We start from the raw sequence: 19,700 nt of genomic DNA on the forward strand, positions 1-19,700 counted from the left end.
AAGAAAAGATAGAAAACTTAAAGAAAACAATACCATTAGATAATTTGATTTGGTAGTCAAAAATATCTGTCTTCCACATGGACATGTGCACATATGCACACACACACAAATATACCAAACAAAAAGGGCCTCAGGTCTTTTATAGGGAAGTTTTACCAACTTTAAAGGGTCAGGTAATTCTTATATTAAACTATTCCATAGTAAAAGAGAAGAAGGAACGCTTACCAACTGATTTTTATGATGCTACTTTGGTACCAAAACTGGATGAGGACACTGGAAGAAAAAATATATATAAATCAATTTCAGGAACATAAAGGTAAACATTCTAAATAAAAGTTAGCAGTATGTTTTTTACATTCATCATGATCAAGGAAGAATGTGAGGAAGATTCAACATTAGAAACATCTAACAATACAATTCGCCACATTAACAGATTAAAAAAGAAAAAACCCTGTGATCATCTCAATACATACTAAAATTTAAAAATCATACAATATAATTCAACATTAATAACAAGAAAAAACTTCTGGGCAGAGTAGAAGTAGAAGAGAATTTTCTGAACCTGATTATTGTCTTCAACCAAAACCCCACAGAAAACAATGTTCTTAGTAGGGAAACTTTAGAAATATTCTATTTCCTCATTAAAAGCAGAGACAGTTGAGGGATGACCACTACTGCCATCATTATTACTGTCATCACTATTGAACATTGTTCCTGAGGCCCTTGAACATGCAGTAAGACAGAGCACAGAATAGAGAGAATAAGGAGGGGGAGGGAGGGGTACCAGTCAGGAATGTATGTGACTGCAAATATCAGAAACCCTAACTACCTCATGGCTTAAACAATGAGGAGTTCATTTATCTCATAAGGAATCAGGAAGTAGGGACTCTAGTACTGATGATGCTGACACACAGGGTTAGAACGAGTCTCTGCTTTACCTTCTTTAACATGCTTCATTTCATCCTCACGCTTGCTAACTCACAGCTCTAAGATGACTCCTGCAGATGTGGGCCTTAACATACACACTCCAGGCAGGAAGAGGGAAAAATAGTGGCAACAATCTCTTCCCAGAAGCCCCGGGATGGACTTCACTTCTCACTGATCACATGGCCACTGTTAGGTACAAGAAAGGCTGAGAAAGTGAATGTCCAGGGAGAAGAGTAGGATTAGGATTAGGATTTGGGACACACTTATACTAAATACTTAGGATGATAAATTATGCTTGGTCTAATACATTCATGAAATTCTGGTCTAATCCATTCATGGATATTAAATATGTTTAATATCTGGGGCATACTTATACTACAACATTACTTGTTGCTTGTCTAAAGTTTAAATTTCACTGTGTGCCCTTTAAAAAAATTTTTTTTTGCTAAATCCGGAAACCCTAGAAGCTGGGGATGTTGTTACCCTGAAAAAATTGAGGTTCTAAAATCAGCAAGGAAGAAGGGGGGATGGCTTCTTGGGAGGCACATGCCAATAACTACCACAGAAACATACAAATTTCTCCGGAAAGACAAGATTTATTTCCCTGACACTGACACTGGCAAAATTTATCCAACAGATTTTTCCAGAAGGGAAACTGAGTAGCAAAACAGGCAGTGCCTTAGGATGCAGACACATTTTTCAAATGCATGTGTCCCATAAAATCCAAGGATACATGAAGTTATACATTTAATGATAGAATTTCTGCAGGTAACTGAGAAAAACCTCAAAATAATTTTTTAGAGATACCATTAACTGGATTATCCATGTGAAATTACAAATCTTTTAGATCTTCATTCTACCAAATTTCACTGAAATTTTAATAAATTCCTTTAAAAATCATGCCCACTTCTCAGCTGCTATTTTGTTTCATCATGGGAATTTAACCATAAATCTCATTTGTCTGCAGGAACCTGAAAGTTAAACAAAAAGTGTACTGAGCTTGCAGATAATAGGAATAACAGACTTTATGGATGAATCTGTGGACTCACAGTAGCCTGGGTATAACGGTATGAACTGACCTTCAAAGTGGGAGAGCCAGGTTCAAGTGGACAGTGGGGTAGGACAGCACAGAAGTCAAGGCAAAAACTTGTAGGATGAAAATAGAGTCTTCACACACTACAGTTGTCCCTCACTATCCTCAGGGGATTGGTTCCAGGACCCCCAGTGGATACTCAAATCTGCGGATGCTCGAGTCCCTCCTATAGTATGGCATTGCACAGTTGGCCCTCTGTATTCCCGGGTTCTGCATCTGTGGATTCAACCAACTGCGGATGGAAATTGGTTGAATCCGCGGATGCAGAATCCATGGATACAGAGGACCGACTGTATAGCCAATTGCCCGGCCTTAGGGAAGTTGGTGGGCAGTCTCGCAGTCCTGGAGGATCGCTGGAAGACAGGGAAACCAGGAAGATGGTAAAACGGGGTTGGTCCAATGCAACAAATGTCTTCTGTGGAGGTGATTTTTTGTGTGCTAAGACTCTGGACTTCCTGCTACTTTTAAAGAGATGGCTGAAGATACTCCTTGCAGCCCACTTGAGGCAATGTGAGAGAACTGAGTCCTCAAAGTGGAATTCTAAATCGTATACTGATGTGTTGTATTTAACGAATATCTGTCAGTTCTTTCTAACATGGTTGTTAGAGAACTGACAGAAAAGGGGTGGAGTAAGGAAGTGAGTTGAAAGAAGCCTCACTTCTTTGACTGAATTAACTATTTAAATAAATTATTTCTTCTCTTTCTTAGAAAGAGTAGGGTAAGGATTTTTCTCTCCTGAGAATGCCAAATTTGAGCTTTTCTGTAAAGGGCAGTTGGGTTTGCTGCCAGGCAACAGGAGAGATTCCATTTCTCTTCCAAGCATTGTCTAGCATGGAGGCTTACCCCCCATGGACTAGATGTGTTCTCCAAAAGTTGCTGCTTATAGATTTAATTCATTTCAAAAATAATATTTACTTGTGTTTTTCACTTGTTTTATTTACCTGAAGCCATTTTAATTCTTTAGAATTTTCTTTTTAAATGACTATACATTAGAATAGTCCATCTTATATAGTTATATTTATTTACCTTTTAAGTGAACTTGGGAATACGGCTATTTAAAGAAATCTTATAGCGAAACATCATATAAGACAAAGATAACTCTCTAAATTGCTTGCTTTTAAAATCTGCCTTTTCCTCTAGGAAATTTGCATAAGGGGAGCTGACCTTATGTTCTGATGGAACTGTTGCCCTTCCAAGCTCTTTGCTTCCCTTTTGAAGTCAATTATCACAAATGTTTCAGTGAATTGATACAAGAACGACTGGTAGTGAACAGTGAATGGGTGACAGAGCCATCTGACTTTCAAGGTGCAAACCCAGTAGCATCAACCCAATGAATAAGTCTCTCTTTCTGGAAGAGGTAACATTGCACCACTTCCATCCACAGCCCCTTTCGCTACACCCCAGAGAACACAATCGATTCCAGCGGAAGTGAAGACTCCCTCTCTCAGGAAACAAAGATCAAAGGTATTCATATTCCTAACTAACGAAAGAAAATTGTTCTGATTTACAATATTCTCAGTGAGATTTTTGGTAATACGCACATGTTATCGAGTTGTACCTTTCACATAGAAATAAATACTATTTCAGCTGCTGCTGGAATGCATTTGATTTTAAAAGGGAAGATTGTTATGCAGGTAAACTCTACCATGACAATATCAGTAGGATCTAAAAAATTCCATCATGTTGCATTATTTCAAGATTAACTAAATGACTGAGTCAATCTCCACTGCTAGCTGGTCAAGGGCCCAGGAGTCCGGAATACAAAACTATTGCTTTATATTCCAATTTGTGTTGCATAGGGTATGTTATTGTGAGGTTTCATTTATCTTTAAGCATAGGATAATAAAGCAAGTTCCCCGATTTTGTACAGATACCTTACTGCGGAAGGGAAAGGAAATCTGTATTCTTTAACATTAGGACCTCACAGTACAACATGCTCATCCTTATGGAGATTCTCCTGGTTTAAAGGTGCTGGACTTTTGTAGCTTGCTTTCTTATGTTTATGAGCCACAAGACAGACTAGTAATAATTGAAACTTTTCACCACAGAAGGAGACAGCTGGCAGAGTTTTTTTTGTCTGGGCTTACCCTATGTGGTCATGTTTACAGCTGCTCCCATTTTTTTAAAAAAAAAAGAAAGGAAGAAAGAAAGAGAAATTGAGGAGTGGCACAGAAGAAATTAATCCTACTATGTCTGCATAGTAAACTGTTACCTGTTCTTTCCAGACCTTCATCTTTTAATGCCCACATCTTCCTCAAGATGTTTTCACTGTATTTGCAGCACTGGTGGGCTGTTTCCCCTTAAGAGATTTCCAAGCTTTTTATGTAGCAGTATGTCATGTGACACCCCAGTTGTCATGGCAAATATTTGTGTTTCATGAAACACATGGGTTAAAAAAAAAATCAATGTAAATGGCCAAATCCCAAGACGGACAGGCCTTCAGGCTAGTGTTTGGCCTGCACCATGATTGTTTCAGATTCAGCTGTTTAACAGGCTGTGCGAAGGCCATGGGCTAATGTGCATAATGGGAACAGGCAGGCGCACCTGTTTTGATTCTCACTGTGTTCGAGCTCTCAGGTTCCACAGTTTCTAGGTAACAGATCTACAGGTAATATAAATATGACTGTGTTTTAGCCAGTAAGTGGTCTATCTCAAAAATATATATTTTTAAAATAATGACATTTCCTGAGTGCTAATTAACCCTGCCTTTAATCTCTTCCCTGTTGACTTCATGAAGCTTTCCCCTACTGCTAAAAGCAGTAATATCTGAAGACTTCCCCGTGGTCCCGAATTAGTACATTTCTGAATTGACTCTTCAGCGGTAAATGAAATTATTCATTACTCTGTGGAAAGTTCCTAGCATGGAAGTTAAAAGGCTAAGAGAAAGACTGTGATATGCCTGGACTCATGATAAACCCAGAACAGAGCTTGGATCAGTCCCCACCACCGGGCAGTGTGATACCACATGGAGAAACCCTTTCTTGAAAATACTTCTCTGCCTGTCCCCTCGAAGTGGGACTTGGCATCCGATTATAGTTGCTTCTGTAAATATTTACTTTGTCAAACTCTTTCTTCAAAGCAAACAGGGCCCTTGGCAAGCAGAGCATCACTGTCTGGGGTGGGAAATGTCTTTCTGATTATTAGCTCCTGCCTGCCTGGAAAGAGGGGATAGGCTGGCCCAGAGGGGGAAGCTGGGGAAGTGGGGGGTGGGGGAGGGGGAGGGAGAGACTCTGTGCCTTCTATTTGTTTTGTAAAATTGCCCACGAGAGTCATTTTGACTTAAACTGTGTCTGTTCTTCATTGTAGGGGAAAGGCAGAAAGTCAAGAGGATATCATGATAGGAAGGTCTATAATTTGTGTGACTAGTTGAAATTTGGGGTTTGTCACCTGATGGCCCTTCCTTTTGCTTCAAGGCAAAAGTACGGGAGGCAGGTTTGACAGCTGGAGACGACAACAAAAGTTCTTTCGCTCTTCTTTTATAAAAGAAATTAAATCATGCTTTCAGAAAAGAAAACATGGTTCATTTAAAGTGGAAAACCCTTTTCCCCCCCTCTGTTGGGACTGAATTATTTCTCAGACTGCAGTCCAAAAAAGTGATTTAGCATACTCAAATTTTTCTGAATCACATCAGTCTTCAACCTCTATCTAAGATTTTCATCTTTTAAAAGTACACTTAGAAAGAATAAAACAAAAAAACAAAACTCAGTTGTCCTCCAGCATGTACTTACACGTGTGCGTGTGTTTATACACGTGCACACATGCATACTACATCTATGATGTAATAGGTAAGGGTGTGGGATTTAGAGTTAAGCTGACTAAAAGAAATAAGGTAACCAAAAAGTTGGAAAAATAAAATAGGTCCCGCAATGGCAAGTACATGCCAGTGAGGAGCATTCCGTAAGGCCATGCATGTGTAATAAAAGTTCTGAACACCCAACTAGTAAGTGACAGAGCAAAAGCTGGATTTTCCTCTTGCTAATAAGGGAACTTCGAGCAAGTCACTTAAATTCTCTGTACCCCACTTGCCTCCTCTGAGAAATGGGGATGATACCTCCTTTCTCTAGGGTGGCTGTGAGGGTTAGAGGCTTTAATGAGTGTGAAAGTGCTCTGGAACAATAAAGTGCTTGTTTCATAATGCACTAGTCTATTTTTAAGAGCATCTTCTAGGCCTCCCTCTCTTGGTGATATTATCAGTAAGAAGTTCATAGGGAGTTTAGTCACCCCTTTTCAAGGAAAAAGAGACCACCTTTTGGATCTCCTTATACTCCTGCAGAGCTGAGAGCAGACAGGGCTGTATTTATAGCAATGACTGCATATAGTCGTCTGAACCTGACAGAAGGGTGCTCCTGGATAAACAAATCAGTGCAATTCGATCCCCTAGCTTTCCTTGACTTCTTGCTGTGAGGTAATTGTGAGCTTGCTCCTGCCCCTTAAAATTAGGATGCGTTACGGTTTTCTCAGGGTATATGCCCAGTAGTGGGATTGCTGGGTCATATGGTAGTTCTATTTGGAGTTTTTTAAGGAACCTCCATACTGTTCTCCACCAGTGGCTGTACCAATTCGCATTCCCACCAGCAGTGCAAGAGGGTTCCCTTTTCTCCACACCCTCTCCAGCATTTATTGTTTCTAGATTTTCTGATGATGGCCATTCTGACCGGTGTGAGATGATATCTCATTGTAGTTTTGATTTGCATTTCTCTAATGATTAATGATGTTGAGCATTCTTTCATGTGTTTGTTGGCAATCTGTATATCTTCTTTGGAGAAATGTACCAAAATGTTCATTGCAGCTCTATTTACAATAGCCAGGAGATGGAAGCAACCTAAGTGTCCATCGACAGATGAATGGATAAAGAAGATGTGGCACATATATACAATGAAATATTACTCAGCCATAAAAAGAAACGAAATTGAGTTATTTGTAGTAAGGTGGATGGACCTAGAGTCTTTCATACAGAGTGAAGTAAGTCAGAAAGAGAAAGACAAATACCGTATGCTAACACATAAATATGGAATCTAAGAAAAAAAAAATGTCATGAAGAACCTAGGGGTAAGATGGGAATAAAGACACAGACCTACTAGAGAATGGACTTGAGGATATGGGGAGGGGGCAGGGTAAGCTGTGACAAAGCGAGAGAGTGGCATGGACATATATACACTACCAAACGTAAACTAGATAGCTAGTGGGAAGCAGCCACATAGCACAAGGAGATCAGCTCGGTGCTTTGTGACCACCTAGAGGGGTGGGATAGGGAGGGTGGGAGGGAGGGAGACGCAAGAGGGAAGAGATATGGGAACATATGTATAGGTACAACTGATTCACTTTGTTATAAAGCAGAAACTAACACACCATTGGAAAGCAAGTACACTCCAATAAAGATGTAAAAACAAATAATAAATAAATAAAATTAGGATGCGCTTTAAGAATACTAAGACATTATCTATCTGGAATATTTCTAACAGCTAATGTTGACTGAGCATGTTCTTAGAACATGGCACTAAGCATCTTCCATACCCACTGAATGCTCACAGCAGCCCTAGAACCTTTGTACTGTCATTGTCCCCAGGCCCACACAGCTGGTAAAGAGGTGCAGAGGCTCCAGAATTTGTGCCCCCTCCACATACCAGGTTATGAACTCTTCCTCACGGGCTGGTTTTCCAGATATTACTACTACTACTACTATTACTACCAGCAACTAACATGCATGTTCCTAACACTTTACAGGGAACATCTCACTTCATTTTTACAACATCTCTATGTAGTAGGTACTATTATTATTCCCATTATACTGGGAGGACCTGCATACAGGGAGGTGAAGGTCATCCAACTAGTAAGTGACACAGCCAGAATGAACTGCATGACTGTCAGAGCCCCAAAGCGTTAGACACTTCTTAAAAATCTCAATAATTTTTGATGGAAATCTTTCTAAAAGATGTATCTCTGCCTCCCTAATATAATTTTAACATTTTCTCTCTTCAGTATTATATATGCATATATCCAGTTTCCAGTGTCTTTTTTTGTTTGTTTCCTTCAGTATCAGGACAGTAGTTGTCACCTTTGCTCTCATGTCTACTTTTATTGGCTCTGAATTTAACAGCCCTTTCTGTGTCTTCTAGATCATTTAACCAAGTACATCTTGTTGAATAAGTTTGAGTCAATCAAGTTCTGCATAAGGATCCAGGAATAAAATAATAAACCATAGTAGAGTTTGTAGTAGTTATTTCAAGAAATCCAAAAAAAAACCCTAGGCCTTTATTTTTAGGTATCTAGTTCAAAGGTTTCAAGTTGCTAAAACTGCCTCTCTTAACAAATAAATCTTTTTTATTATTTTAACAACTATGTCTATGGGACGTGAGAGTCCAGGTTAAATTCATGAGTGTGTTTGCTTCTGGGAATGGTGGAGGGAGAGGAATGAGCTAAAAAGAAATATAGAGAGGACTTCAATTGCACCTAATGTTTTGTTTCTTTCATTTAAACACACATATAAATATATGAATAAATATATTTAAAATGTATGTTATAAATAATAACTATAAATATATAAAATGTACTATAGTTTTAAACTATTAAAAATTTAAATATATGTATTTTTGTCTTCTTTGCCTCATATGTATATACATATATATATATATCATATATATCTATTATATATATTCTGTGTTATCTAACCTCACAGTAGGACCTCACAGTACAACATAATTCATCCTCATGGAGATCCTCCTGATTTAAAGCTACTGGACTTTTGTAGTTCACTCTCTTGAGTTTATGAGCCACAGATACATATATATCTCAAAGAAGACAAAATGGTAGATTTTTTAATTATTCTCTATACTTTTCTGTATTCTAGAGACTTTTTCTAAATTAAAGAAAAAAATAAAAGAAAATCCTATTTCTCAAGTCATACCTCTGTTGTAAAATTTCCTTCGGTGTAGAAAGGTTAGGTTTGGGTGATAACATTTTAATGTCAAATGTGGGGTGTCTTGCTTCTCTTAGTCATTTTGTTATATTGTTACTTTCTTTAGTATTTTCCCAACATATCAATATATTCTTAATCTTCTTGTTAGAAAACTGTGATTATTTTTCAGGTAAGTCAGCTGAACTATTTTAATCAGGTAACAAGTGTGACAGTGAACATATCAGTGCCCCATCCAGTCTCCTTCCCCCCTATCTGTATAAAGAGGAGATTAGACCAGGTCATTGTTTTTAAGGAGCTTCCACATCCCCTATGACACTCACCCTGATGCCCCCAGGTAAAGGAGAAAAGGAGAAGCTCCCAGTAGGTGGGGCTTTAGGCCTCTCACCCACAGCAGCTGTGTTAACTGTTTTACCTCTTTAACGTCAAATTATGTTGTTTTTGAACAAAGTGTTCCAGGCTTAAAAATACATACTTTGAAAACCACTAAGTGATCTCTAGCAGCAGTTTCGACTTTGACTTGTCACGTCTAGTGGGGGAAGAAGCCTACTTCTTGAAGTGTACACAGTGCCTCCCTGGTTGGCTTTGTGCTTCCATCACAAGCTGGTCTCCTTTCTTGTCTTGGCCTAAAGGGTTAAAGAGAGTGAGGTATGTACTTTGACAAGCATTAGCACTCGAAAACTGGAGGTACAAGATGAGATTCAAAAGGAAGTCCAAGGTTAATTTTCTCTTTTAGACTCGCTTTCCATGATAAGACCTCATTTAATTTACCAACTTAAAGGAAGAAGAGGAAAAAAAATCTGAAAACAGAAGAAAAACTGCGGCATCTTTTAAAGCCATCTTCTGTTTTCTCTAACTCATTAGAAATTGTCAGCCTTACCTATGCATTTTTGGCGTGAAACTTTCAAAGTGAATTAAAACTAAACAGTTTTATTTGCAAAACAATTTTTCTTGCAAGATATCATGGACAAGAAAAATTTTTATAAAATTATTTTTACTTCATAGCATCATCTAACTACATTTTTTTAACATTTTGAAATTTATTTATTTATTTCTGATTATGTTGGGTCTTTGTTGCTGTGCGTGGGCTTTCTCTAGTTGCGGTGAGCAGGGTCTACTCTTCGTTGCTGTGCACAGACTTCTCATTGTGGTGGCTTCTCTTGTTGTGGAGCACAGGCTCTAGGCATGCAGACTTCAGTAGTTGTGGCTTGGGGGCTCACTAGTTGTGGCACACGGGCTTAACTGCTCCGTGGCATGTGGCGTCTTCCCAGACCCGGGCTGGAACCAGGGTCCCCTGCATTGGCAGGCGGATTTTTAACCACTGAGCAACCAAGGAAATCCCCAATTGTACATTTTCATTGCATGTGATTAATAATTTTATTGGGTTGATCAAAAAGTTCGTTTTGTTTTTTCTGTAAGGTGGCTCTAGTAGCACTCAGTTGTCTTTAACTTCATTTGAAACAATTTTGTTAGATTGTATTGTGACAGCTGTCATATCAGCATGCATTTTAAAAAAAACTTATCAAAATTGGTGAATTTTTGTGTAGCCATTTTAATTTTGAAGATGGAAGAAAAAAGTAACATTTTCAGCATATTATGCTTTATTATTTCAAGAAAGGTAAAAACGCAACTGAAACGCAAAAAAAGATTTGTGCAGTGTATGGAGAAGGTGCTATGACTGATAGAGCATGTCAAAAGTGGCTTGTGAAGTTTCATGCTGGAGATTTCTCGCTGGACGATGCTCCACGGTTGGGGGGTAGACCAGTTGAGGTTGATAGCGATCAAATCGAGACATTAATTTAGAACAATCAGCGTTATACCACGCGGGAGATAGCCAACATACTCAAAATATCCAAATCAAGTGTTGAAAATCATTTGCATCAGCTTCGTTATGTTCATCACTTTGATGTTTGGGTTCCACGTAAGTTAAGCAAAAATAACCTTGACCATATTTCCGCATGTGATTATCTACTTAAACTTAATGAAAACGTTCCATTTTTAAAACAAATTGTGATGGATGATGAAAAGTGGATACTGCACAATAATGAGGAATGGGAGAGATTGTGGGGCAAGCAAGATGAACCACGACCAACCACACAAAGGAGGGTCTTCATCCAAGGAAGGTGATGTTGTGTATATGGTCAGATTGGAAGGGAGTCGTCTATTATGAGCTCCTTCCAGAAAACCAAACCATTCATTCCAACAAGTACTGCTCCCAATTAGACCAACTGAAAGCAGCACTCAACGAAAAGCATCTGGAATAGTCAACAGAAAATGCATAATCTACCATCAGGATAACGCAAGACCGCATGTTTCTTTGATGACCAGGAATAAACCGCTACAGCTTGGCTGGGAAGTTCTGATTCATCTGCCATATTCACCAGACATTGCACCTTCGGATTTCCATTTATTTCGGTCTTTACAAAATTCTCTTAATGGAAAAAGTTTCAATTTCCTGGAAGACTGTAAAAGGCACCTGGAACAGTTTTTTGCTCAAAAAGATAAAAATTTTTTGGGAAGATGGAATTATGAAGTTGCCTGAAAAATGCAGAAGGTGGTGGAACGAAAGGGTGATTACATTGTTCAATAAAGTTCTTGGTGAAAATGAAAAATGTGTCTATTTTTACTTAAAAACTGAAGGCACTTTTTGGCCAACCCAATACTTACATACACCAGAAAAAAGCTTATCAATAAGCCACAAGATAATTTTTATTTTTTTGCTGTGGCCCTTTCTTTTATCAAATTATGACCTGATCATCCACAGATGAACTAGAAAGTTCAGAAGGAGAAGAAAATTTCAGAAAGGAGAAAAAAATGCCTAGATATGCAAGAAAAATTTTTTCCATAATACCCTTTGGCATTATTTAAACTTTGGCATGTCCCTTTTTTGATATCATACTGTATATTCAACTGTCATTTTACTCTTTTCACCTAACAGCTTATCATAAGCCTTTACATATATGGTTTGAAACTCTTTATAAAACATTTTTTTGTGTGTGATACGCAGGCCTCTCACTGTTGTGGCCTCTCCCGTTGCGGAGCACAGGCTCCGGATGCGCAGGCTCAGCGGCCATGGCTCACGGGCCCAGCCGCTCCGCGGCATATGGGATATTCCCGGACCGGGGCACGAACCCGTGTCCCCTGCACCGACAGGCGGACTCTCAACCACTGCGCCACCAGGGAAGCCCTATAAAAGATTTTTAATGCCTACGTAATATTTTGTCTTGACAATATACCACAATTTTCTTAGCCATTATCCTGTTGACATTAAATTATAAATGTCAAATTATTAATATTATAATTATTAGTAAATAAGTAAATAATTTCCAGTTTTTCTCTGTTATAAATAAGACTGCCATGAACATCTTTCAACTTTGTACATAAATCTTTGTATTTAGGCTAAATCTTGGCAATAGAACTCTTTGGTCAAAGGGTATGGACATTTTCCGATCCAAGTAACCAAACTTTTTATTAGTGCTCCAAAACTGAAGCTATGAGTTTACAAATAATTTGTATGACCATAGTACAGCATTAAGCTGTAAATGCAGCCCAAGAGGCTATGAGCCTAAATTTTACTATTCATTCATTCATTCATTCAACTAATCTTTATTGACCTCTGATGGTGGGCCAGGCAGTGTACCAGGCACTGGGGATACAGCAGTGAACAAAACAAATCAAGTTTTTGCCTTCTTAGGATTTATATTCTAGTAAGGGAGGCAGAAAGTTGTTTATTTTAATATTATGTGAGGAAGTGGTAAGTGCTATGAGTTAAAATAAAGCAGACTATATATGTAGGTATAGAGAGTGTGACAAGGTGGGGTATTATAAGAATTCTGCGGGCTTCCCTGGTGGCGCAGTGGTTGAGAGTCCGCCTGCCGATGCAGGGGACACGGGTTCGTGCCCCGGTCCAGGAGGATCCCACATGCCGCGGAGCGGCTGGGCCCGTGAGTCATGGCTGCTGAGCCTGCACGTTCGGAGCCTGTGCTCCGCAACGGGAGAGGCCACAACAGTGAGAGGCCCGCGTACCGCAATAAAAAAAACAAAAAAAAGAATTCTGCAAGTGTTCAGTGATCTGTGACCAACGGACTTGCTGTACACACATTTTTCCTCAAGAAAATTGTCATGTCAAGCTTTACTTTGGTGATGATAGAGGTCCTTCTCAAGGCTTGCTCTTTTTCCTTTACCTGTAGAGAAAATGATAGTGTGTCTTTTCTCAGGAAACTAGGAATCCAGGCTGCTTTTGATTCCCATCCTTATCAGGTACATATATCCCCAGCAGGTGCTACCCATCAATCATAATTGTCCCAATTGGCCCTTAACTATGTCACATTCTCGCAGAGAATAGAAGGGTAGCAGAAAAGAGGAAATCAATGAAGCAGTGAAATGAAATGTGTCTCTAGAAAAGGAAGTTTTACATTTGACTGAAAATATACGCCCTCTATTTAAAAAATCTTCCTGATTTTGTTCTGTTTGATCTTCAACCAGAATTGGATCCATTGAGTGTTTTTGTTCCAAAAGAATGCAAACAGGGATGGGGATTTTTTCTCCTCAGGAAATGTTTCAGAGTTCAGGAAAACTCATTTAAATAAAGACACCTTTCAAAACAACTGCAGAGGGCTTCCCTGGTGGCACAGTGGTTGAGAGTCCGCCTGCCGATGCAGGGGACACGGGTTCGTGCCCCGGTCCGGGAAGATCCCACGTGCCGCGGAGGGGCTGGGCCCGTGAGCCACGGCCACTGTGCCTGCGCGTCCGGAGCCTGTGTTCCACAGCGGGAGAGGCCACAACAGTGAGAGGCCCGCGTACCGCCAAAAAACAAAACAACTGCAGAAATTATCCCTAGAAGATTGCTGCTGACATGAGTTGCCTTTACAGTCAACGCAATGAGTTCTCTATTTTTGTTTTTTGTTCTCTTTATAAAGGTTAAGGGCTCTGACTCTCACTTTTAACTGACCCTTAAGGGTTATGCAGTTTGTACGTCCTACAGACTGACAGCTGCTCTGCTGATTTGCAGACCCTAAAATACTGGACTATCCCTCTTTAGGGTTCTCTCCCCATGACCATCTTTACACAGAGTTGGTGCAGGCAGCTATTCCTCTATTGTAGTTTGCAAGTTGCAAGAAAGAGTTTCCTATATAAAAAATAGAAAAGGAAAAAAAATCCCTGGGTCTCTTTCATGGTACATGAAGTGAAGCTATTGGAGATGTTTGCTTTTGATGTGATGGCCTGACTAGCTCCAGGAGTTTATTAAACACAGATACTACTGCAGAGGTAACACTTTAAGTCAGAGAGACACAGGGTGTCAGAATTAGAAGTGCCCTGAGGTAAATTGAAACCCCATGGGAGAAGTGACTTCCCAAGGCCACAGAGGAAGGTGGTGACAACCTAGATCCCAGGTCTTCTTCAAATCCATCACTTTTCCACCACACCAAGGTTCTCTGGCATGTTCACAGGGGTTAGCTTAACAGACTGCTTTTCAAATAAGAAAGGAACAGTAAGTCAAGGCCAGGTTGACTTTGATGAAGGAGATGGCAAAAGGAAGGCGGAGAAGGAGAGCACAGCTTGGTAACGGGCCATATAGGATGTTTTGGACAGTCAGGGCTGTGGGCATTGGTGGGATGCGGGCAGGGAATAGCAACTAGCTGTTTGATCTTTGGTAAGTCATTTAACCTCTCTGAGCCTCCGTTTCCTCATCCATGGTAATAACCACATGGACTGGAAGTAAGGCAGTGAAAAATTCTTTACACATATTCCGATCTTCACAACTTTACAGGGACCTCTCTTTTGTACAGATGAGAAACTTTTAGTGTCAGAAAGGATGTTGTCTTAGTCTGCTCAGGCTGCCGTAACAAAATACTATAGACTGTGTGGCTTAAACAACAAACATTTAATTCTCACAGTTCTGGAGGCTGCTAGTCCAAGGTCAGGATGCCCGTATGGTTGGGTCCTGGTGAGAGCCCTCTTTCTGGTTTGCAAATGGCCACCTTCTTGCTGTATCTTCCCATGGTAGAGAAAGAGATCATCCCGATTTTGTCTGTTCTTATAAGGGCATTAGTCTCATCATGAAGGCTCCACCCTCATGTCCTAATTTCCTCTCAAAGGCCCCATCTCTGGGGACTAAGGCTTCAACATATGAATCTTGCGGGGACACAAACATTCAGTCTATAGCACGTGGTAAGCTGCCCAAGAATACATAGCACATCGTGGCAGAGCTTGGACTTGATCCCAGGTTAGTCAGACTTCAAGGCCAAGGCTCATTTCCCTGGACCCATAATATCCTATTGGAGTTAAAAGTGAGGTCAGTGACCTTCAAGATCCTTCATGCTCTAAAATTCAGCACTATGATTATGCTGAATCCCTGAACCCTGATTAGGTCAGCTATTGTCCCTGAATATTGTAAATATCTTTCAAACAAATCTAACAAGCTGAAGTCTTGATGTCTGTTCTGTACAAAGCTTAACACATTGTGGACCCTCAGCAAATATTAAAGAATGGGACAGACAAATGGCATCCCTGTTCTTCAGGGAGTAATGAATTCTCCATCTTTGAGAGTCACTCCACTCATACTCTGAACTAAGCTCTCCCTTAGAGCCATAATGGCAAGAAGAAACATTCTTTTTCACACAATGGAATTGCTTAGGTTAATTACTAGTGGATATGTTTGGGTGTTTGAGAAACTGAACATCGGCTTATAGATTCAGAAGCGATTTAGTCTATCCTTCTAGGCAAATCATTCTCTAAAGATGATATCGTTGTTGGATTATCCCAAATACTTGACCATTTACCACCAAGAGATCTCGTTTATATCCAATTTAGAGATCTTTGGCTACAATTTAATCCCACATCCACATGCTATCCACATGTTTGAAAAGAACATTTTTCATAAATACATTCAGCTTAGATTTAAATACATGTTTTCTGGATTTTTTCTTTGCAGCAGTTATGTCTGAATTTTATTTTACTTTACTTTTATTATTTTTGGCTGCATTGGGTCTTCGTTGCTGCGCGCGGGCTTTCTCTAGTTGCGGGGAGCGGGGGCTACTCTTTCTTGCGGTGCACGGGCTTCTCATTGCAGTGGCTTCTCTTGTTGCGGAGCATGGGCTCTAGGCACGTGGGCTTCAGCAGCTGTGGCACACGGGCTCAGGAGTTGTGGCACACGAGCTTAGTTGCTCCATGACATGTGGGATCTTCCTGGACCAGGCTCGAACCCGTGTCCCCTGCATTGGCAGGCGGATTCTTAACCACTCTGCAACCAGGGAAGCCCCATGTCTGAATGTTAGAAGCTAATACCGGGCCTGTCTGTTTTTGCTTCACATCTGTGACTTACATAGGTAATCATCATCCTGCCTTTCTGGTTTTTGTATTAGACTTAGAATTTTTCCTAACTAACTGCCCCATAAACTCTCAAAGTTACCTAATTAGTGATTATACTTTGCAAATGAAGAAGAGCATTTCTCAGCTAGTTGACTCAGCTAGTTAGAACAGGATGCTAATAATTAGGCCACGACCACAGGTTTGGGCTCTGTGTGGGCCAATTAGTAAGTGCAGGCATCTCACAAAGGTGTGGCAGGTGTCCCAAAAGGGACCGGGTGAGAATGCGGATGGCACAACAGACAGCCATCCCCACTGGAAGGAAACAGTGTGGCTACTGAGTCAGTAACACTGCATTAGGAGTGCAGCACATCTTAAAAGAGAACGGGGGGAAAGAGGATGGGAGGAAGGAAGGGAGGAAGGAAAGGGAACGGAAGGGAAGGGAAGGGAGGAAGGCAACAAATAATTGTAGACAAGTTCATGGAGATAAATAGTAAAGGAAGAATAGCAGGAGGAACCAGAACCTGAAGCCTGGCGTGGCCTTTAATCAGGGCTCTGATTCCTAGCAGGCTGTGCAGCAGCTTTGTCTTTACCTGCTCAATGGATCTCACGATGCTGATGCACTGCTTTAATTTGGGAAGGCTTTCTCTTGAGAGACATGACTTTTCTTGCTCTAAGTCTAAAGTGCTCCCAAGTGTGGCATTCTCCGTGACAGATGTACTACAGTTACGCTTTAGCTGACTCCAAACCCATAGCTTCCCCGTGCCTGAGTGGTCTATTTGATGTCCAAGAGTATTTTTCCTTTGAGAGCAGGTCTTTACTGGAATATCATCCAAGAAGGTAGCGAGGTGTAATCCCTTTGTTCTAAGACAGCCACCATTCAATTCAGTAACCCCATTTCCACTGCATGGCTATCCTTTCAAAAGGTCTTAAATGCATTTGCTGTTGTATGTCAATGCCCTAGACCTACCCCCTGGAAGGGCACTGTCCAAGAGAGACTTAAGAGTCCTCTCCTTTCTAAACTTCTCCCCAAGATTGCTCCAATTCCACATGACTCTCCGTAAAGAAAAGAAATTTCAAAACTAGTTTAACGTTACCAAGGAGAGCAGATCCTCTGGCGAATCTCCTGTCCATAGCTGCACTTCCTATGGGAATCTCAGGGTCTTGCTGTCAGGATCAATCATGTGACTGGCAGGACCAGCCAGCTCCATACATGTCCATCTGTGATTATTTTGCATGTCTGTTCCTCACTGAGGAAGCAGCACCATTCTTCTCTGAATTCTAACCTTCCCACCATCTTCTTCTTGAAGGAAGGCGGAAACAAAGCCACAGGGCCGATGCTGTTGGAACATGTGCCCCTTGTCTTCTACCAGGAGCTCCAGCTCCTGCTGCCAGGGTTGATGTCTGCAGAAGGAGGCATTGCTTCTCTAACTCCCTCTTGCCTGTCCAAGAAGAAGAAATTTGTTTCCATCTACCAAACACTTTGCATTCTCTCTTGGAGCCTTGATTAGCTCAGAAAGGGCTAGAGTCTTGGAGAGAAGGCTTTCTCCATTGTTCTTATGCCTATAATGACTCTTAAAAGTACACAAAAGCTCACTGCTATAAAAGTCTGCTTCTAAAGTTCAAGGAAATTACCCTTTTCAAACTTAACACTTGCTTTTCAGCATTTTTACTTGAGATGACAGTCTAATTAATTATTCCACTGTCTGGAACCTAAGAAAAGAAAAAGAATAGGAAGGTGTTTTTTTTTTCCCCTTGTGTTTGCTTATTGTGCTTGTATTGTAAATATATCTCTTGGCTTGTTTTTCTCTTAGATAGTTTAGTAAAAACAAAGCATGAACAATCTAACATAGTAATAACACAGTGCTGTGGAACAACAGTCATTGATAAATTAACTGGGTCTTTTTTTTTTCTTTGAGTTCCGTGAAAACTCTTCAAAATGCAAAGAGCAATATAATACTATAATCTGATAAAGATGGGCTTATACACCTGAAAATGTTGCCATATTGAAGACAATCTGTTCCTTAAATCCCTAAGCAAGAAACAATCAGCACTGTAAGTTGATACCTGGTTGACTGAGGAGAAGGCAGGACCTGAAACATCTATGCCCCTCACCCCTCAGGCCATTAGAATCATTTAGACCATGGGGAAGAATGTCTATTTTTCTAGTGCCAGGGGTTTCAATAATGAAATGTAGTAGTTTCACAGAGGACAGTGACACAACAAAATTTCCTTTTCCTTTTTTTTTAAAGGCGTATGTGTGACATATATTGCTGTTGTCGTCCAAATCTCTTCTGATTTTATTTTTAAGTAGCATTTATTCAGTTTTTCTTATACAGAAAAGTATAAAGAAGAAAAAAACTGCCCAATCGTCCCATTCTTAGAGAACCCCTCTTGACATTTAAAAATAAAAGTAGTATGTTTCACGACTTAAAAAACTCAATCAGTACAGATAGGAACAAAGTGAAAAGCAAATGTTTCTTGGTTTTAATTGTGAGATTTCAGATTCTATCTGCCTGGGGACAGTTCCAGATATGTCCCTGAGAAGGGTCCAGATTTAAGAATAAAAGAACATATGACAAGAGAAACCTCAAAAGTGGCAAGGGTGATAACACACAACATAATGCTCTTTGTAAAACTCACTCCTGGGTATTCAAAGAAGGTGGCAGAAGAATTCCAAAATGCTAGAAATGATGACCTGTTAGAAAGTCAGAAAAGACAGGACAGCTTTGATGGGCTTATCTGAAGTTGTCACAGAGATTGCAAAGAAAGGCTTCATCCTATTTTACAGGATTGGTGGATGACTTATGAACAAGAAAGCAGTGACATGCTTCCATCCATGCATGTGTAAAAAGTAAATCATAGAGATTATGGGGTCAGCTGACCATATCAAAGTGAACTAAATGCATAATTTTTATATGAGTTTCTTACATTTTTATAAGAATGATAATAGCTTTGAGCAACCTCTAAAATATCTTCTGGCAACGAGTTTTATGATTATATAACAGCCTGACTTTCCTATTACGACATGTATGTATTAGAACTAGGATCCGTATCCTCCCACCATCAAGTAATAAACGATAATGTGGTAGTGTGTGTCTTGACCGTTCATTTATAGTAGATTGTAATTATATTTCATCTCTGCTGACACTTTCCTTCCACAGGCCATGAAAGTGACAACACCTTCTAAGGCTCTGAAATCACCATGGGATTATGACTTTTTTATTTATAATGGTGCTGTAGACAAGACAGCCCCAGACTTCTTAGCGTTCAAGGAGCATTTCAGTTTGTCTTGGGGAAGTATTTTTTCTCTCTTGGAACACATCGAGAAGTTTCTCAGGAACTATGCGATACCAGAAGTCAAAATAAAAGGGAACAGTTTAGTAGCGCTCCTTCCAGAGTTTGAGCTGAAGAATAAACTTACCAGATACGACTTTCTCTCAGTGTTAGAGAACCCAG

At 40.0% G+C, this 19,700-nt stretch overlaps 1 protein-coding gene across 4 annotated transcripts in view; it reads left to right on the forward strand.

Annotated features, from left to right (window-relative positions):
• Positions 1-5,332: 5,332 nt before the first annotated feature.
• The window catches only part of LOC309964032 (IQ domain-containing protein H-like), a gene marked incomplete at both ends in the record, with an annotated part of 112,400 nt that continues 98,032 nt past the window's right edge, over positions 5,333-19,700 (forward strand). For 3 of the 4 annotated variants that reach the window (XM_082842662.1, XM_082842664.1, XM_082842663.1), the window contains 2 exons: positions 5,333-5,365; positions 19,406-19,700. The exon at positions 19,406-19,700 is cut by the window's right edge and continues 257 nt beyond it. In XM_082842662.1, coding sequence (XP_082698788.1) covers positions 19,409-19,700 — 292 coding nt within the window. Of the gene's footprint in view, positions 5,366-19,405 lie in introns of those variants that run through there. The other variant, XM_082842661.1, reaches the window with a different exon arrangement.

This window comes from Leucopleurus acutus (assembly GCF_964270905.1).
Source record: "Leucopleurus acutus genome assembly, chromosome: 1".
In the NCBI taxonomy this organism is placed as follows: Eukaryota; Metazoa; Chordata; class Mammalia; order Artiodactyla; family Delphinidae; genus Leucopleurus; species Leucopleurus acutus.